Source organism: Alosa pseudoharengus, unplaced genomic scaffold (genome assembly GCF_046254945.1).
Source record: "Alosa pseudoharengus isolate Yale_2024_CS ecotype anadromous, Long Island Sound unplaced genomic scaffold, YU_APseudo_1.1 YU_APseudo_1.1_scf_13, whole genome shotgun sequence".
Lineage (NCBI taxonomy): Eukaryota > Metazoa > Chordata > Actinopteri > Clupeiformes > Clupeidae > Alosa > Alosa pseudoharengus.
This window is the reverse complement of record NW_027468598.1, coordinates 17,165,096-17,184,174: the sequence shown is the minus strand read 5'-3', so window position 1 is coordinate 17,184,174 and position 19,079 is coordinate 17,165,096. Positions and strand designations below refer to the sequence as shown.

Sequence of the window (19,079 nt, the reverse complement as noted above, 5' to 3'; positions counted from 1 at the left end):
TTATCTGATATTCTAAGGATTTTTACTGACTACAAAGTACACACACACACTTAGACAAATACCCTCCAGCACGCTTCCATTCACACTCACACACCACACACACACACACACCCATACACACACACTCACACACCTCTGTCAGCGTCTTTTGGGGCAGGGTAGAGAGCTATGTGGGGAGTTTAATCCGATCACCAACACAGTGTTAAATTTCAGCTTTCTCAAACGCCCAGTGTAGCCTATTAGCATCCACTCTCTTCCCTTTTATCTCTCTCTGCCTCTTTTCACACACATCACACACAAATACTAGTCCGCCCATCACACACACACTCACACATACACACACACACACACACACACACACACAAACAGACACACAAACACACACACACACACACACACGGATTAGGGAGTGTGTATTATGCTGAAAACGGGGGCAGGGAGGAAGCCCTGAGTGAAACCCATGGAGCTTCAAACATAATCACGCGCTCAATGGAGCTCTAATGAGCATTTAGTGGCGGCTCGATATGGATCAGATAGCCTGGCTGCTAACGTGTTAGCTGAAACACTAGTGTGCGGGCGTAGCCATTGGCTAGCAAGGCTAATGAGAAGAGGAGCTAGCAAGAGAAAGCGCTAATGCCCTCAGGAACATTGTGGTATTGATTACATGGCCAAGATGCTAACTGAATGTTTGTATTTTTCTCAACACAAATCGAGGCCCCAACAATTGCTAAATTACTGAGTAAATAGCTAAGTAACTGTTCAGTCACTCCCTCCTCATTCAGTGGGTAAAAGATGCAGTCAAGCAAGTTAACTATCAACAGCCTGTTCAGAACCTTCCTGAAAATGACTGTTGGTGACAAGATATCCTAAAGCAGCCACCTGTGTGTGTCTACTCTCTATGCTGGAGAAGCATTAAGGCCAGACGGAGTCTCAAGTTCCATTCCAGCCAGGCAGATTCTCCATGTCACTGTCTGTCAGAGAAATCTAGTTTATGGTGCGCATGAATTTAATATGACCGTCTGCATTTGTGTGCTGTCATAATGGCCTATATTTGAAATGGGAACGATTTAACTGGAATTGGATCTCTCCCACTCTTTCTCTCTTTCTCTCCCTCCCTCTCTCTCTCCCTCTCTCTCTCTCTCTCTCTCTCTGTCTTTCTTTCTGCATCTGTCTCTTCCTCTGACAGGTAAGGCGCGGCCCTGTAGCGAGGAGTATAAGCGCATGCCGCCGCCAAAGCCTCGGCGCAGCCCCAACACGCAGCTCAGCACCTCTTTCGACGAGTCCTACATGCGCAACCACGGCGACCCCTCACAACAGCGGCCTCCATCACAGGGCGGGCGCAAGGCATCGTCACAGACACAGAGCCCAGCCGTGGACACGGAGGACGAGGAGGAGGAGCCCGTTTACATCGAGATGGTGGGCAACATCCTGCGCGACTTCCAACGGATCGCCGCGGCCGCCAACAGCGACGGCGACTACGTCGACGGTCAGGAGGATGACGCCGGCGAGAGCGTGTACGAGGAGATGAAGTACCCGGCGGCGTCGGTGTCCGCAGACCTGCCAGGGGGTCTGGACTACGTGCCGGCGATGCCGGGGGCCACGGCGGAGGAGGCGCTGGCAGCCGCCATGATGCTGACCGCCGCACAGAGCGGCCGCTCGTCCTCAGGCTCGTCCTCGGCGTGCGGGACGCCGCGCGGGTCCCTGTGCGACATCCCCGCACCCTTCCCCAACCTGCTGACGCACCGGCCGCCTCTGCTCGTTTTCCCACCTGCTCCCGCCCAGTGCTCGCCGAACTCGGACGAGTCCCCTCTCACACCCCTGGAGGTGGCCAAGCTGCCCATCATGCTCGAGGGCTACCAGAAGGGCGGAGGGGCGTCCCCCACAGCGGCAGAGGGAGGCCAGCCGGCCCCCTCCTCCTCCTCATCTTCCTCCTCCTCCTCTCACCATCATCATCATAAACACCACCACCACCACCACCACCACCACCGGCACCACCGCAAAGGCAGCAAGGACCTGTCGTCCTCGTCCTCGTCGTCCACGGCGACCATCACCGTCTCGGGCCGCTCCTCGGCGCCGCCCTTGCCCTCCGCCCTCTACAAGAGCCCCGCCCAGTCCTCGGCCCACGGCTACCCGCGGAGCCACTCGGCGTGCCCGTCGCCCGTGAGCGTGGGCCGCGCGCTCACGCCGCTGAGCCTCAAGCGCCCGCCGCCGTACGACGCGCTGCTGGCACAGGGCCACTCGCACACGGGCAGCATGCCCCGCAGTGCGTCCACCACGCCGCACGCCGGCTCCAAGCTGGCCGCCTCCGCCAACGTGCACGGAGGCTCCATGCAGAACGTTTCCACGGCCACGTCAGCCTCGGTGGCGGCAGCGGCAGCGGCGGCGGCCGGACGCTCGTGTCGGACCCCCACCAGCCCGCTGGACGAGCTGAGCAGCCTGTTCACCTCAGGGCGTAACATGCTGAAGAAGGGCTCGTCCAGTGGGCGCAAGAGCAAAGAGCCCGGAGATGGTGAGCTGCTTTATTACACCTGTCACTATTACTATGTTATAAACACCTTATAGCTGTAACACCATGTGCTTATTACACTTTGGGTGTTGTGTGGTTGAATGTGGAACTGGCTGTACTGCTAGAATTGCTGGATCTGTGAGTATTGGGTTAGATGGTGCTATTTCTGTTTATGCTGTTATTTCGCACCAACCAGTGGTTGTCTGATGAAGGTATGAGATTTGTTTTGCACAGACACACTGCACACATAGAGCCACAGAGACACTAGGACACTAGGAGGAATTGAGATCATGATTGAATGGCAAGGACACATTATAAAATATCAGCTACCATCCGTCCATGATGTTTTTATTTCAAGGTCTGCTGCATATATCACTGTCTGTTGTTACTGCTGCTGCTACTTATTTTCCATCCTTTCCACAGATTTCCAGCGGTTCCTCAGCAAGCTATATAGCTGTGTCAATAGCCTACTACTGACATATACATGAGCATGACTCAAATGGATTAGAGTGCAGAATAGCCTAGATAGCTGTCTGCAATTTATCTAATTTTAACTACCTCCTAAATATTTTAACTGTGTGAGCTTTGTGTCTTCTCATGCGTTAGAGAGAGAGAGAGAGAGAGAGAGAGATAGAGAGAGAGAGCTGTTTCTGTTTCATGTGTGCTCATTCATGAAAGCCGTCATGACATCATTTAGCTGGGAGGTGGGAGTTTAGTATGTGTGCTTAACTGCTGACCTCCATTACTGATTACAGAGGAGCAGACATTAAAATTAGACATTTTAGGACAAAGGCCACACCTTTCAATAGCATGGTACAACTGCCATAAAACAAAGGGGTAGCTATGACTGGCCTCATGCAAAATGAGAATAAAAGACCAATCACACCAGTGACTGACCTGTGGCTAACCAATGAGGTGTTCTAGATGTCCATCTCCAATGAGCCGTGGGCGGGGGCTGAAACATGACCATCTGCTGGTTTACCTGCGCAGTGTGGACATCCCATGATGTGACATGACATTAAATAGATGATCTGCCACTGAGCCAGACTGATGGCCTGTCACGCCATAGAAAATGCTTTTTGACACACCGTGACAAATGTCTGTCAGAGTATTCAGCATGCTGCCTGCACGCGTTGACGTATGGCGTGTGGGATTGGTGGCGTTGGTGGGGTAAAATCTATCAGGGAAACCGTGACATTTGTGTCGTGCGGTGATGGATCTGTGTGCTATCCGTAACACGCCAGTGCCATGATGCGCGTCATGCTCTGTCAAATGTGTATGAGCACTAAACGTGCTGTTTGTTTGGGATGGCTGTGTTGGGCGTCTGCACACGTATTGGAGGATGGCGTGTGTGTGCATGGTTGTTTTCCAGGTGTCACAAAGCATCAGGGATATGTGTGAGACAGTGGGAAATGCATCCACACCAGTGCATCCATGTGATTGAACATCTGTATATATGTACTGTATGTGTGTGTGTGTGTGTGTGTGTGTGTGTGAGAAAGTGAGATTTGTGAGCTTGCCTTTTGGTTCTTTTGTGTGTGGATGAGAGAAAGCTTTGATTTGTCATTTACTATCACCATCACCCCCAGGTGCATGTGCGCGAGAGAAGATTGTGTGTGTGTGTGCACCTGCATGGTGTGTGTGTGTGCCTTTGGTTGCAGATTAAAAATTGAGCGATCAGCCTACGCACAGCCTGTGCAACACACCCATAAACGGAGGAGAGGGAGACCGAGGCAGGGAGACAGAGATGGGAGAGCAAATCTGGGAGACAAACACAGGGAGAGAAAAGGGAGGATGGAGAGGGAAGAGAACAAGTGTGTGTGTGTGTGTGTGTGTGTGTGTCTATGTGTGTGTGTGTGTGTGTGTGTGTGTGTGTGTGTGTGTGTGTCTATGTGTGTCTGTGTGTCTATGTGTGTGGGTGTCTATGTGTGTGTGTGTCTATGTGTGTGTGTGTCTATGTGTGTGTCTACGTGTGTGTGTGTGTGTTTGTGTATGTCTGTCTGTCTGTGTGTGTGTGTGTGTGTGTGTGTGTCTGTGTGTCTCTGTGTGTGTGTGTGTGTGTGTGTGTGTGTGTGTTTCTGTGTGTGTCTGTGTGTCTGTCTGTGTGTGTGTGTGTGTTTGTGTGACAGACATGAGGCAGAAAGACAGCGCCAGAGAATGACCCATATTCCCCAGTTAGTTGAGATTCTTAATGAAAATGAATTTGATTAGCATCTGTTTGTGTCGTGCACTGTGGTGTAGATTTATTGTGTGTATGTGAGGGCTGTGTTTCAATGAAGTCTGTACTCAGCACAGTGAAGCCCAAAGACACACACCCATCCTGAAACAAATACATGGTTATACATGTGTACATTGATTCATCTACACACACACAAAAACACACATTTGCGAACTAAATGGATATTCATTTCTTTCATGGTACTCTCTCACTCTTTTTGAAAGACACCTGCATGAAGAGTACAGAACCAGCTGATTGTGTGTGTCAGAGGAGAGAGCGGACAGAGAGAAAACAGTGTGTGTGTGTGTGTGTGTGTGTGTGTGTGTGTGTTGCCTGTCAGCCATACTTAGGCAAGTGCGTGACAGAACAACAGAATTGCTGAGAACAGAATGCATCCGTGACAAACCGCCTCTACATTGCCCCCCCCCCCCTCCCCCCACACACACACAATATGTGTGTGTGTGTGTGTGTGTGTGTGTGTGTGTGTGTGTGTGTGTTCTCCATGTGAGTGTGCTCTGTATGTCCTGTATGTGTATGCTGTATCTGAGTGTGTATGGGAGTGCGTACACTATGAGTGTTGTTCGTGTGCCTATACCGTCCGCTATACGACCACACTGCGGTCTGTACAGTACGCCAGCAACGTCAGCACTGCGGAGGAGAAGGAGTATTAAACTGCCGGACCCCCTCATCCTTGTCCCTCTCTGCAGTATCCTCACGGCGCTGTGAGTCCTCCGTGGTCCGGCACAGCAGCAGCAGCTAAGGGCAGTAAGGAGAGCTCCAGTGTGGCCATATAAATGATGAATGCCTCTGAAAGGTCTTTAACTATGACAGCGGAACAGAGCGGCCGCAGTAGATTTTAGTGTATGTGAAACGTCTGACATTGTAAGTGAGATATGGGTTTGTGTGTGTGTGTGTGTGTGTGTGTGTGTGTGTGTGTGCGCGTGCGCGTGTGTGCGCGCGCACGTGTGTCTGTCTGTGTCTGTGAGGGAGTAAGGTTTTTTGGATGACTGCTTATCTTTGCAGTGACCTAAATGCTTGCTTCAGTTATGCCATTAGACTATTAACACATGCATGTGTGGACACAGTGAAGCAGTTATTCTGAGCCAACATCCATGTCGAGGACGGAGGAACCTAGATGTCTGGCTGGCACGTGCACAATCAAAATGAAAGATGACAATCATTTAAAGATACACAAATAGAATCACAATCATTTTTTGTACCTTTTTTCCTGAATGAGAACAGGCCTGACAGACTGAATAGCCTATGTTTGTGTGGTGTGTGTCTGCTGGTGTGTGTGTGTGTGTGTGTGTGTGTGTGAATTTTGTGTGTTTGTTACTGTATGCAGGTGTGTGTTAGTGGGGAGAGGTGTGGTGTGTCTCTGCTGCTGTGTGTGTTAGCATTGTGTGGGTGTGGAAGCTTGTGTGTTTGTTTTTGTGTATGGCATGGCGTGTTATGGTGGTGTATGTTGCATGTGTGTGTAGTGCATGTTTGGGTATGGTGTGTGTGTGTCTGTCTGTGTGTTTGGGTGTGGTGTGTCAGTGATGTCGCCATCAACCTTGTCTTTTAGGCTTTTGGTTATTGTTGCTATGGCAACGCAGCTCTGAAGTGTAGTCTGACTTTCATGTCATGGCGAGTCATTCATGGCTGTGCTCAGACTGTGTGACTCACTTTGCTTACACTGACTACACTGGTGCATGTGTGTGTGTATGTATGTGTGTGTGTGTGTGTGTATGTGTGTGTGTGTGTGTGTGTGTGTGTGTGTGTGTGTGTGGGTGGGTGGGTGCATGTGTGTTTATGTATGCGTGTGAGAGCCACTAGATTTGTTTAGACCAACATGAGTCATGTTCCGTATGTTGTGTGTGTGTGTGTGTGTGCGCATATGTAGATCGCTTTGTTGGCTTAGACTAACATAATTCACACAATTCTTTACACTGGTGTGGTGTGTGTTTGTGTGTGTGTGTGTTACAGTGCCATTGATGGGGCTAAGCTTCTGAGGGCCTGTTCACACGGAGACACTTTTTAGGTTAAACGCAGAGGTTTTGCTTCGTCTTGGCCGAGCGTCCAAACGAATCCTGTAAACGCACTGTCCGAAACCGCACTTTTTTGAAACCTGGTCCCAGAGTGGAAAAATCTGAAACCGTAGCCCGTTTGAATTCGTTTAGACATCGAAACCGCACATCCTGCTTGCGTATCGATGATGTCATCGCCACACCTCAGCTGCCCTGGACTTGCACTTATAGTATTGCCTAACAATACTAGTTTTCATACATGACATTACCTACATTACACTCGTTAGATAAATATCACAACCGGTGCTGCGCAGCGCCGATAGCTTATGACTTGGTGGACTGAACAATGTTTTTCCCGGTGTTTTTTTATGCATTCTAGCTACTGTCAGTGACGCGAGAGAACTCAAGTTATTAGGAAAGTGCGGTGTAAGTTTAGGCTACATTAATTTGTGCGTAGTGCCAGTGTCATTCATTTATTTTACATGTCTTACAACATATATACATGCATTCACACTCACGTTAAGCCGATGGTAGCACACTGAATGCAAATGCAAGATTTGTGCGATTTGATGCAGGCAAAAGTATTGACTGTTACTAACGAAGGTTTTATAGCAATATTATAAATGTGCCGACAGAATAGCCTAGAACTTGGGTAAGCCTTGCGTTTAGTAGCCTAATTGCGGTGACAGCCAAAACTAATGTGAATCACGGACTATCCTACAACCAAAGAATGTAAAGGTGATTAGTAGGCCTACCTGCGTTAGCCAAATAAAGGACGGGACTGCACCCTTCACAAACCGTAAAATAAAGTTTATTAGTTTTACAGTTGACTACAGTTGACAGTTCACCATCAGTCCACACAAACAATTCTGGTTTCCTTGCACTAGCCATTTCATCGTAGCCTATTCTGTCTGTTTGTAAAGCGCAAGTTTTGGTCAATTTCTGTAAAGAAACAGTGCCACCTATAGGCCTGGGGTATGAAGTAACGTGTTGAGTCGTGTTGAGATGGATCCATTTGGACGCAAATATTCTTGATACGGTTCCAGGGAAGACGGAGGAAAAAAAGATCGGTTTGGTACGTGTGGACTAGGCCTAGATCTCCCTGAAAGAAGATCTAGGTGGGCGGGGCCACTCGGGAGCACGACAGCAGCAGTGTTGGATAGACTGATTGGTTGAAGATCCATGCAGCTGCTGACGATAAGCAATGGAACCGTGTCAGGATAGAATTTAATACTGTGTCAGGAACTAGTCAAAATATTCAGACAAACAGACACACATAAAGTACACAAGCAAAAAGAAATATACACACAACCACATACATCAAGTACACATGGAATGGCAGTGGTGTGTGTGTGTGTGTGTGTGTGTGTGTGTGTGTGTGTGTGTGTGTGTGTGTGTGTGTGTGAGAGAGAGAGCGCGAGCTGTGTCTGGTCTCCTGTTGGCACTCTGGGCAGTCATTATGGAGGGTCTGATAGCGAGCATGCTAGCATGAGGCTAATTAAATGCAGTTAAATAGAGGCACACAGCCAAGGCTAATGGAATATCAGCAGATGTGTGCTGTAAACAGATAATGTGTGTGTGTGTGTGAGTGTGTGTGTGAGAAAGTGCGCGTTACTGGAACCACATAACATCATAACTAGCGGCGGCATTGAATCTGGAATAATGGTTTCAGCAAACAGATTGAAATTAGATTGGCCTGCTCTGTGGAGTCTGGAAGACAGCACTTACATGATTATAGGGTCCGATGCAATTTGACAAACAGTAATTAAGTGATAGGCTCATATGACCACAAGTCTATATTAATGTCTACAAGACTGGGCTATAGAATGATGTCAATCATGGGCCATTGGCTAATCTAGGCATTTGTTCCTCCCACTGGAAGAAGATAGTTAGTGTAAACAAGTAGCATCACAATAATCCACATAATCTCATGTCAAACCTCTGATCATCACACCATCAGACATGCGCTCTCTTTCTCTCTCTGTCTCTCTCTCTATCTCTATCCATCTGTCTCTATCTCTCTCTCTTTCTCTCTCTCTCTCTGAATCTTCCAGCTTATCTCTATCTGTCAGTCTCGGCCACAGTGTGTTTTTCATACAATGTCTTCCTGTCACTCTATTATTGTCGCACTCTAATTTAAATTCAAGACAGGTTCACTGCCATATCTATACCACAATACAATACAGCTGAAATGATGGCCATAACACACAGACACACACACACACACACACACACACACACACACACACACAGTCCCATCAGGACCGTATGTCAGTAATGGGATAAACTGGATCCAGTCCTTCAGCTGTCCGACTGTACGTAATGCAGAGGGCTATGTTGAATAACACACACACACACGAGCGCGCACACACACACACACACACACACACACACACACACACATACACACACACACACACACACACACACACACACACACACACACACACACACACCATTGCCAGCAGAAATAATTGAAAAGCTTTCATCTGTTAGTAAAGCAATTTCCTTAATGCTCCACGAACAGAAGAGAACTGTGATGAATGTGAGTGCTAATGCAGAGAGAGAGAGAGAGAGAGAGAGAGAGAGAGACGGAGGGAGAAAGATGAAGGGAGGGGGAAAAGAGAGAAAGAAAGATAGAGAGAAAAGAATGGAACGAGAGACAAGAGAAAAGAATGACAGTGGAGAGGGAAAGGGGGATGTAGGGATATGGGAATAGAAAGGACGAGGAAAGAACAGATCAGAAAAAGAGATGAGAGGACAAAAAGATGGTGGGATGAAAGAGGGACGAGTGCGCAGGTACTGTGAGGGAAGCAGGAGGAGATGGAGGAGAGAGATAGTGTCCCATAAGATGTTCAGTGGGTTAATTAGCTCACTCAGCCATACTTCCTGCGGTGGGCTTGTTGATGTTTCTAACGTGTTCTGGTACACAAAGCTCCAGGATCCACACTGACACTCTGTGGCAGCTCTCTTGTACTGCAACCAGTGAGCTATTAAGTCTTTGTGTCTGTGTGTGAGACAATATACAAGTGTCTAGCGCTGTGTGTATGTGTGTGCATGTGTATGTGACAGAGACTGTGTGTGTGTGTGTGTGTGTGTGTGTGTGTGTGTGTGTGTGTGTGTGTGTGTGTGTGTGTGTGTGTGTGTGTGTGCATAAGTGACAGTGGACAGATAGAATATGAAAGAGGGAGAGAGAGAGAGTGTGTGTGTGTGTGTGTGTGTAAGTGTGTAAGACCCAATGTGAGTGCTGTCACCTCTCTGACCCTGTTCCCTCTTTTTGACACAACTGTCCATAACTGACATCATACTGACACCTCTGTGAGCACCATGGGTCTCTGTCAAGAAAGCCTGTGTGTGTGTGTGTGTGTGTGTGTGTGTGTAACCCTCCAAAGACAAGACCCGTTAGTGTGAACAGACCACCCATACAGACCTCATCACCAATATATCTTCATAAGGTCAGAACTTATGGTGTGTATGATGTGCATTGTCTGTAATATGGCCTGTGGTGTCTGGATATTATCTGTATTTCTTTATTATCTGAGTCACCAGAGTCCAGTGAATCTGTAAACCTTATTCTGATTCTATTTAGGTGTGTGTGTGTGTGTGTGTGTGTGTGTGTGTGTGTGTGTGTGTGTGTGTGTGTGTGTGTGTGTGTGTCTTGAGTCTGAGTCTAAGAGACAGTATATGCATATGTGTGTGGATGCATGGGTGCAGATCCACTTAACTAACTAAACAGCCAGATCAACTGATTAATGTTTTTGTTCGGTTATTCCTCCCCCCTCTCTTTCTCTCTCTCCATATTGTCCTGTGGTTATCCTCATTTTCTTTCCTTTTTCTCTCCACCTCTCTCTCTCTCTATTCCCTCTCTCTCTTTATCTGACACATCTCTCTCTCTCTCTATTCCCTCACTCTCCCTATCTGATATCCCTCTCTCCCTCGGGGTTTTCTCCGCAGGTGAAAAGAGTCGGAGTCACAGCACGGACAGTAAGGAGCGCTCTCACTCCTCCAGTCGGGACTCGCCGCAGACCACTCCCCTCGAATGGGATGGCCAATCAGGACAATCAGGAACACCCACGGCCACGCCCAGTCGCCTAGGCCGCTCCTCCGTCAGCCCCACCACCATGCTGGGGGGAGGAAGCTCAGGTCAGAGCTCCGCCTCTTTTAGCACACGGAGCATGTCTGTCATAGCACTTGACTTCACTAGCACAATTATGACACTACTTATGTTCAAAAGCCACATGCCATCTTCAAAGGAGCTGCATGTGGAATTCTGTAGGATTCAAGTTGTCTTGAACGCAGCCACACGTCACTCGTCACACTGTGTACTTCATTATAGCGCCACATGTGGCAAAATATGGTAGTACAACAGAGCTGAGGGGACACTGGCTGGTTTGCATGCTACTATGTTTAAGACCATAGTAGTTTTTGAAATCATGTCAAAACGATTGTTTCTTTACATTTTGTTGCTATTTTTTTGGATGTTTTAAAGCAGAACGCCATGTCATATTCATATTCATTTTTAGTTATACGTCATATTCTCATTTATAAAGTATTTATAAAAGTATGTTATTCAGAGTGTATGAAATTAATTTGTCTGTGTGTGTGTGTATATGTGTGTGCGCGTGTGTGTTTCAGAACCCAAGGCAGTGTGTAAGCTTGGCCGCTCCGCCTCCACGTCAGGTGTCCCTTCGCCAGTGGGGACCCCCTTAAGACACGCCTCCCCCGATGCATTAGCCAATCAGAGTGCCAGTCTTTGCCAGGTACCGCCCTCCTGCGTGCCCGAGTGAGCGAGTGGAGTTCCCCCTCTCTTGTCTCTGTCCGACCTCTCACCTCTCACCTCTGTGCTTCTCTGTGTCGACCTCCGACTCAGAGTGCTGTTTGTCAGCTTGCTCTTGTTTTGTTGATCTGTGTTGTACTTCTTTGTCCAATTTGCCGTTGTTTGTTTATAGTTGAAGCCCAGTTGTCTGTTCTGTGTGTTTGGGGTTTGGTCTAGATCAGGTCTGCTCGAGACCTGGTTCTGGAGTGAGTCTCTTATGAAGAAATTGAAGATAAATGGCAAATAAAAATAGACCTAAAACACCAATGATTAGAGGAACAGGAAGTGGAACTACCCTGCCATTTCATGTCAAAATGGCTGCCGTGAAAAAGGTCTGGGCTGGGCTGAGACCAGTCACATGAAGCCAATAATTGAGGCTCAAGTGTGCGAGCATCCTTTCTCCAGAACCAGAATGAGGCAAACCTGACCTACACCTCTCTCTCACTTTCTCTCCTTTTGTCACCCTGTCATCTTCATCACACACATCATTGATGAGACTGCAAATCAAATATGCATAACTACATACATTGTTTGATTATCATACATCACTTTAACAAAAGTTACCAAACTCAGGATTTACTAAGGCCAAAATAACCCTTTAAATCCAACACACAACCTTTCAACTTCATCATCATGTGACTCCACCGCATTGACTTCTGAAACCGCATTCTGACTTCATGTGAAACAGCAACGCATCATCGATACCACCACTCTGGCCCACACTCCTAGAAAATAAAGGCCGTTTTATGTGTATTTTTAATTCTAGAGAATTCTTTGTGACATAGTTCTCTGTGAAGTTTTCAATCAAGCTACTGCACATATGCACATATAACTTCTACAATGGGCCCATCATTGTACATAAGGAGGTGTATTAACCTTACAACCCTTGTTGAGTGTTGTAGACGGTGGCCAGTTTTTCTAAGAGTGTACCGGAGTGTCTACTAACCCTGGATTTCCAGTCTGGAAACCACAGCTCTGCATGAACTACCTGCTACTAAACCTAAATCCACCCGGTTCCCTTTAGAACATGGTTACTCTGTGAGGCACTGCAGAGGAACCTTAATCTGTATGTTCAGTATATACCTAGGACACAGAACCTTACAATGTTCCTTAGTTTAATGATAAAGGTGTCAGTTTGAGACCACATCCATGTGCTGTAAATATATGGGAAACCAAGGTGACCAACAGTCAGTTTGGTCCAGAAGTTTCGTTATATGAAAGACACAAAAAAGCATTTCTAGAAATTAGTGCACTCTTTCAAATGGCCATTAATATACGTATCTCTCTACATTATGAGTGCCTGGTCATTATCTTAACTGAGAAGAGAAAATCTTGTGTACAGAACAAAACGTTTTGCGTGACAACCAATCAAAATCTCATCATCAAACACTAACCCCAACTAACTAACCTATAAAAACCCTTCATTCTTAGCTACTAAAACTCACAGCTATAAATAAAACAGATCAGAACCCTACAGTGCTCATTACCCCAACTAACCAATCAGACCAGAAAACCTACACTGCTTATAACCCCAACTAACCAATCAGATCATAAGCCTAGCCTGCTCATAACCTCAACTAACTAATCAGCATTGTTCTTACTCCAAACTAATAATAATCAACATTACACTGTTCAATGGGTGATGCAAGTGTTTGTATACTTATATTAATGTACAGTGTGTGTTAAATTGGATTTCAAAGCAATAATCTTTACTATTAACTCCACTGTGTTTCCATCGAGATAATTGTTAACCTGAATTCTTAACGTGACTATTGTAACATTAAAACAACTTTTATCACAGAAGTAATACATACTAGTAGACCTTACTTTGAAAAAACATGAAAAAACTATGCCTGGCTTGACATATCTTTGGTCTTGTAAAATGATATAAGTGGTAAGGACCATGTTAATAAAACTACACTTGTGTGTACCACATGTTAAGTGGTACAAGTGTGTTTACTAATTGACTTTACCAGTGTGTTTATATTTATGTTCAAAAACACAATGGTTATGAATGTAAACCCCAACAACGGAGGTTCGTAATTGTGTATTTGTCGGAGTCTGCTGCGGACAAAAACGAGTTTTCATCTGTTCAGTTGAGAACAGATCTTAAGAAAATTTTTACTGCAAAGGAACTATTTGGGGTTCTGTGGAGGACAGTTGGAACTTATTTATAGGAGCAAAGAACAAAACAACAAATAAAGAAACTCTTAGAGGAGCAGTTTGATGTTTATATCATCACACACACACACACGCACACACACACACACTGCACTTGTATATCTGTTCCCTGTCTGTATTCTCAAGCAAGTTTTTATTTTTCACCCATTTCCAACATTTATTGAGACAATCTCTCTTTTTTGGATGCGAAAGCCACTGGCTCTGGGGAACCAACACACGCACACACACACACGCACACACGCACACACACACACACACACACACACACACACACACACACCTACACACACACACACACACAACCGGTATATCCTCATACACCACATCATACATACACACACCATAAACCACTATAATATTAATGTGAGTTCATAATGCACACAAATATGTGTACACATGCAAAACACGCACACTCCCCAGGTCAATGGCAGATTCCAGATTTCCATTCAGGCGAACTATGACTGAAGAATAAAACCTTGTGAAAGCTGTGTGTATGTCTCCCCCGTCCTCTGTCAACTCCTCTCGGCCCTGTGTGTGTGTGTGTGTGTGTGTGTGTGTGTGTGTGTGTGTGTGTGTGTGTGTGTGTGTGTGTGTGTGTGTGTGTGTGTGTGTGTGTGTGTGTGTGTGTGTGTGTGTGTGTGTGTGTGTGTGTGTGTGTGTGTGTGTGTGTGTGTGTGTGTGTGTGGTGTGTGTGTGTGTGTGCGCGCGTGCGTGCGTGCGTGTCTGTACACCTGTGTGCAGAAAGTGTAAAAGGTTGTTGATTATATCTGTGCATGTGTGCCAGGGAATGACTCAAGCTAAATAATGTTAATGAAAGCAAGCAAAGTACTGTTACAATGAATGGCTCACATGAGGTAATGTTAATAGACAAATGCATGATAAATGGCCATTAAAACCACTTAACATATTCATCAAAATGACAACATTTGTCAGCCTACCACCTCATGGATGATTATGTTTATGTTGAGAAATACCTCTTTAAAAAAGAGATTATGCATATACTTATATCTATGGAGCCTAAATTATGGGCTTATTTTACAAACACACACACACACACACACACACACACACACACACACACACACACACACACAGTTACTTCCTGTAAAGAGACCTCTACATATATGCACTGATTGGTTTATGCACATTATCAGTTTCACATACAGATACAACACACTACAGAATACCCCCCCCCCCCCACACACACACACACACACACAGCCCCCACCCCACCATCTCAACGCTCTCACACCGTCAGTGATGCATGTGCTCCCCAGATCCCCCCGCTGGCCTGGGCGTGTGGGGACAGCACCATGATGGAGATGATCGAGAAGAAGCGCACGCTGTGCCGCGAGATCAAGTCCCGCCAGCGGCCCCTGGACAAGGGCCTGTGCAAGCAGGAGAGCATGCCCATCCTGCCCAGCTGGAAGAAGGCCAACGGGGGCAAGAAGCACGGACCGCCCCCCTACAACACCCAGACCACCGTCTTTTGGGACACTGCCATCTGACACGAACACACACACACACACACACACACACACACACACACACACACACACACAGATGTGTGTACAACCACATACACTCCAGCCAAAGCAGGTATGTAGACATCCGATGACTGACACATGCAGTAATGCACACAAGTAAAGTACACATCCACTGATACACACACACACACACACACACACACACACACACACACACACACACACACACACACACACACACACACACACACACACACACACACACACACACACACACACGGACACACACGGACACAAGCACTGATGCACACAGAATGGCAGAAGCCCTTGCACATCTACACACACCCACAGCACTGAAAATAGGGGTGGGGGAGGGTGTGGTTTGCACTGTCCAGGAGCCAATCAGAGCGTGAGGAGTGTGACAGGAGGTGGAGGGACAGTTGTAGCAAACACCCCGTCCAATTGGTCCACTCTTCTCGTTTTCTTATTGTTGTTTATATTGAGTATTTTTGTATGGGATTACTGTCTCAAATCTGAAACATGATGCCTAGCATAAGTGGATATTTTATAAATGAGACACAAAAAAAAGATATGGAATGCAAAGGTCACGCAGAGGTCACACGGAGGGGCGACCAAGGTCATGAGATTATTGTAGATTTTAGGGTTGGTTTTTGTCTGGTTTGTTTTTTGTTGCAATGACACTCGTGTGCATTAAAGGAAAAAAATAATATATCTATATCTATATATATATATATACATAGGCATATATATATATTATGGTGAAATTATGTCCAGTAAGTGCACTGCTTTTTTTATGAGCAAAGAATCTTAAAGATGAAAATATGGACTGAAAAGATCAAAGATGTGCACTATACAAAAACAAGACTAAACAACTTGGTGGGGAAGACTTTGTCATGTCAGGTCAGATATCAGAGACTGGTGATGGGGAGGGTTGAGTGTATGAGGGAGTGTGTGATCTGTCCCTTACTGAAACACACACACACACACACACACACACACACAACACACACATACAGTTATATCACCTGACCCAGGCCAAGCAACAGGTGCTACAGATGACACCTAGCAACGATGACCACCTTGGCCCTCTGTCCTGAAGAGCTGACATAATCATCAGGGGTCACGGATGTCACCGAAGAAGGTCAACTGAACATCAGCAATGTGTTTACAAGGGAGTCTGGAGCCTCGGGAGAGAGTTACTTCACCAGTGAGGCAGGAGGAGGGGACTCCATTACCATGCCAACAGTACCAGGTTCAGAAACTGGATCAGCAAAACCATCTACAGCCATGAACCGCTCTCAGCCATCCTGATCTGGTCTATGCTTGTCTGAACCGGCTGAAGCCAGCCTGAACTGGTCTAAACGGATCTGAGTGGGTCTCGAGCAGCACATTGATTTTTAGAGCCATATACGGTATGTGAGCATACTGTGACAGGATGTGATGTCCCACGTGCACTTCCTGTCGCGCTGTCACCAAATGATGTCATAGCGTTGCCTGAGATGCCCACGGTGTCCATGGAGATCTGTGTGTGTATGTGTCCTACCAGCGTGAACTGTGCCAATGGGTTTAAAAATCATGGAATGACAGGGATGGGGGTTAATGTCTACAGCATGTAAAAGTTGTGATTCCTAAATGGCTATGTGTTCCATCACTGGTTGAACTTGCAATGTGGTCATGACTGCATGGTTGAGTGTGTCATGTGATAGGCCATTTTGTGTCATGTGATCGATCAATGATTGCAGCTGGTTGTCATTCTTCAGAGGGACCAATGCAATTGGACATCTGCTCACTAATAAGGGTGGAGTCTGTACAGACTTTAAAAAAATACATTACCCATAATCATGCGACATCTTTACTGAGTGTGTCGACACAACGCTAATCTTTAGACACTACCCTGGTGAGCCAGCATGAGAGCAGGTTTTTCAGACCTCAGTGGACGAAACTTAAACAAAAACTAAATCCTGGAGTACTTATCGTAAAATATACTTAAGATAATATATGTAGTTTAGATATGGAATAGTGTAAAACCATGACCCATGGTGGCCCTTCAGGATGGGGTGTGACATCACTCTCCTGCACTCTACACGTTTGCACTGCTGTAGGTAGAATGACTAGAACACTAGAGGATCATGGGAATTATGCAGATTGCTCAGGGGAGATACTGACCACACCCCCAGGTGATTCCCCAAAGCTCCTCCCCCTTACATACCAATGTCAAATCTGTTTGATCAACCCTGCTCTCTCTCTTCCTCACATGTTTAAATGCGCATGCAAACACACACACACACACACACACACACTTCGAACAACTGCAACACACAGACACACTACAACAGACATCCAATAAACACAATGCACACTCACACAGACACACACTTATACACACACACTTATGCATCCTCATGGCCAGTAGACACAGACATGTGACATGCGTTGCCTTGGAGACCAGGGTTCACTGTGACAAGGAGTGGGGATCATCTGTGGAGGGTCAAAGTTCATCAGAGAGGACCTGTGCCAACAAAAGGGCACATTCACATTCGACACAACAACAACAACAACAACACATAGACAAACAAACACAAACAGCATAGTATTTATCAGAGAGAGAGAAACTAAATTGAAGTCAGATGGTACATACTAGGACTTTAAGTACTGGATCCATGCTAGTTACAGTGTCAGTGCCGCTTGAAGATCTTTAAAACATGGTGGACCATCAGGACCAGGATGTGTGGACCTGGCCTGGATCTACCCTCTGATTGCAGAGAGGGTGTCATACAATGCGTTCCACAGCTAGAACACTAAGCACGTCTTAGTACAAGCTCTTTTCTGATAGATGCTGGGGCATGTTTTCACCTCTTTGAATATTAGGTTACACAACCTTTGCTACATGCATCCACAAGTCTATACCAACTATTCAGTGAGAGAAAGAGGGCAGAGCATACAATTCGGATCCAGACCAAAAAAAAAGTTCTTAAGCCATCGATGCTTTGCCACTTGAGTTTCACACCTACCCTCTCAGAGTTCTGAGGAGCTTCTAGCTTGAGTATTCACTCACCTCAGCTACAGTGGAGGGCTCCCAGAAACATCTGGTATCTGCCCCCCCCCCCTTCCCCTGAGCCCTTTTTCTTATCATGGAGGGTCAAACGAGCTCGTTAAGCACTAACGAGGAAACCAGACAATGGCTGAAGGAGGAAGTGTAAATACGAGAACTCTCTTCTGTTTCCGTGGAGATCCCCTCAGCCCTTTGTAGAGGTGGGTGAGCAGAGGTAGGCTGGCTGGCCTGGGGGGGGGGTGTTGTCTCCATGCCACGCTCCGTGATGTCACCGTCTGTGGTTGTTCTTGCACTGGGGTTGGGATTGGGGGTGGGCTGGGGTGCTGTTTGTCTGTGTCCGTGTCTGAGTGAGGAGAGATGGGGGGGGAGGGATTCAAAACGCTCTGTTTTATTGTAGCACCACTGTTTCTGTTTTCTCCGAAGAGTTTACAAAGAACAAAAGAACAAAATAAATGAAAAAGATTTTTCTTTTTTATGCAAGTCATTGCTCAGTGTTCTCGTCTGTTCTGTTGCCTGTGCACAGCACACAACCCAATACAGACACACTCACACATGCACACCTACATACACACAGGACAGATTTTGTATATGCATATATTTAGTTTTATAACTAATATGTGTTCAACTTTTTAAAAGCTGTCAGGAAGGGGAATACTTATAAAACAAGAAACCACTCACACTTCTGTACACTCTACCAAATCATCAGCATTTCACTGATGTTGGTTCATCTTACACATTGCCACTAGGTGGCAGCACACCACTGCTGAAAGTGACACATTTCCATTTAGA

The 19,079-nt window shown here is 46.3% G+C and overlaps 1 protein-coding gene across 1 annotated transcript in view; it reads left to right on the top strand.

Annotated features, from left to right (window-relative positions):
* The window catches only part of nyap2a (neuronal tyrosine-phosphorylated phosphoinositide-3-kinase adaptor 2a), a 30,534-nt gene extending 15,296 nt beyond the window's left edge, over nucleotides 1-15,238 (top strand). Inside the window, exons 5-8 of the mRNA XM_076282322.1 lie at nucleotides 1,187-2,509; nucleotides 10,688-10,876; nucleotides 11,369-11,493; nucleotides 15,008-15,238. Coding sequence (XP_076138437.1) covers nucleotides 1,187-2,509; nucleotides 10,688-10,876; nucleotides 11,369-11,493; nucleotides 15,008-15,238 — 1,868 coding nt within the window. The remainder of the gene's footprint in view (nucleotides 1-1,186; nucleotides 2,510-10,687; nucleotides 10,877-11,368; nucleotides 11,494-15,007) is intronic.
* The last annotated feature ends 3,841 nt before the right edge of the window (nucleotides 15,239-19,079 follow it).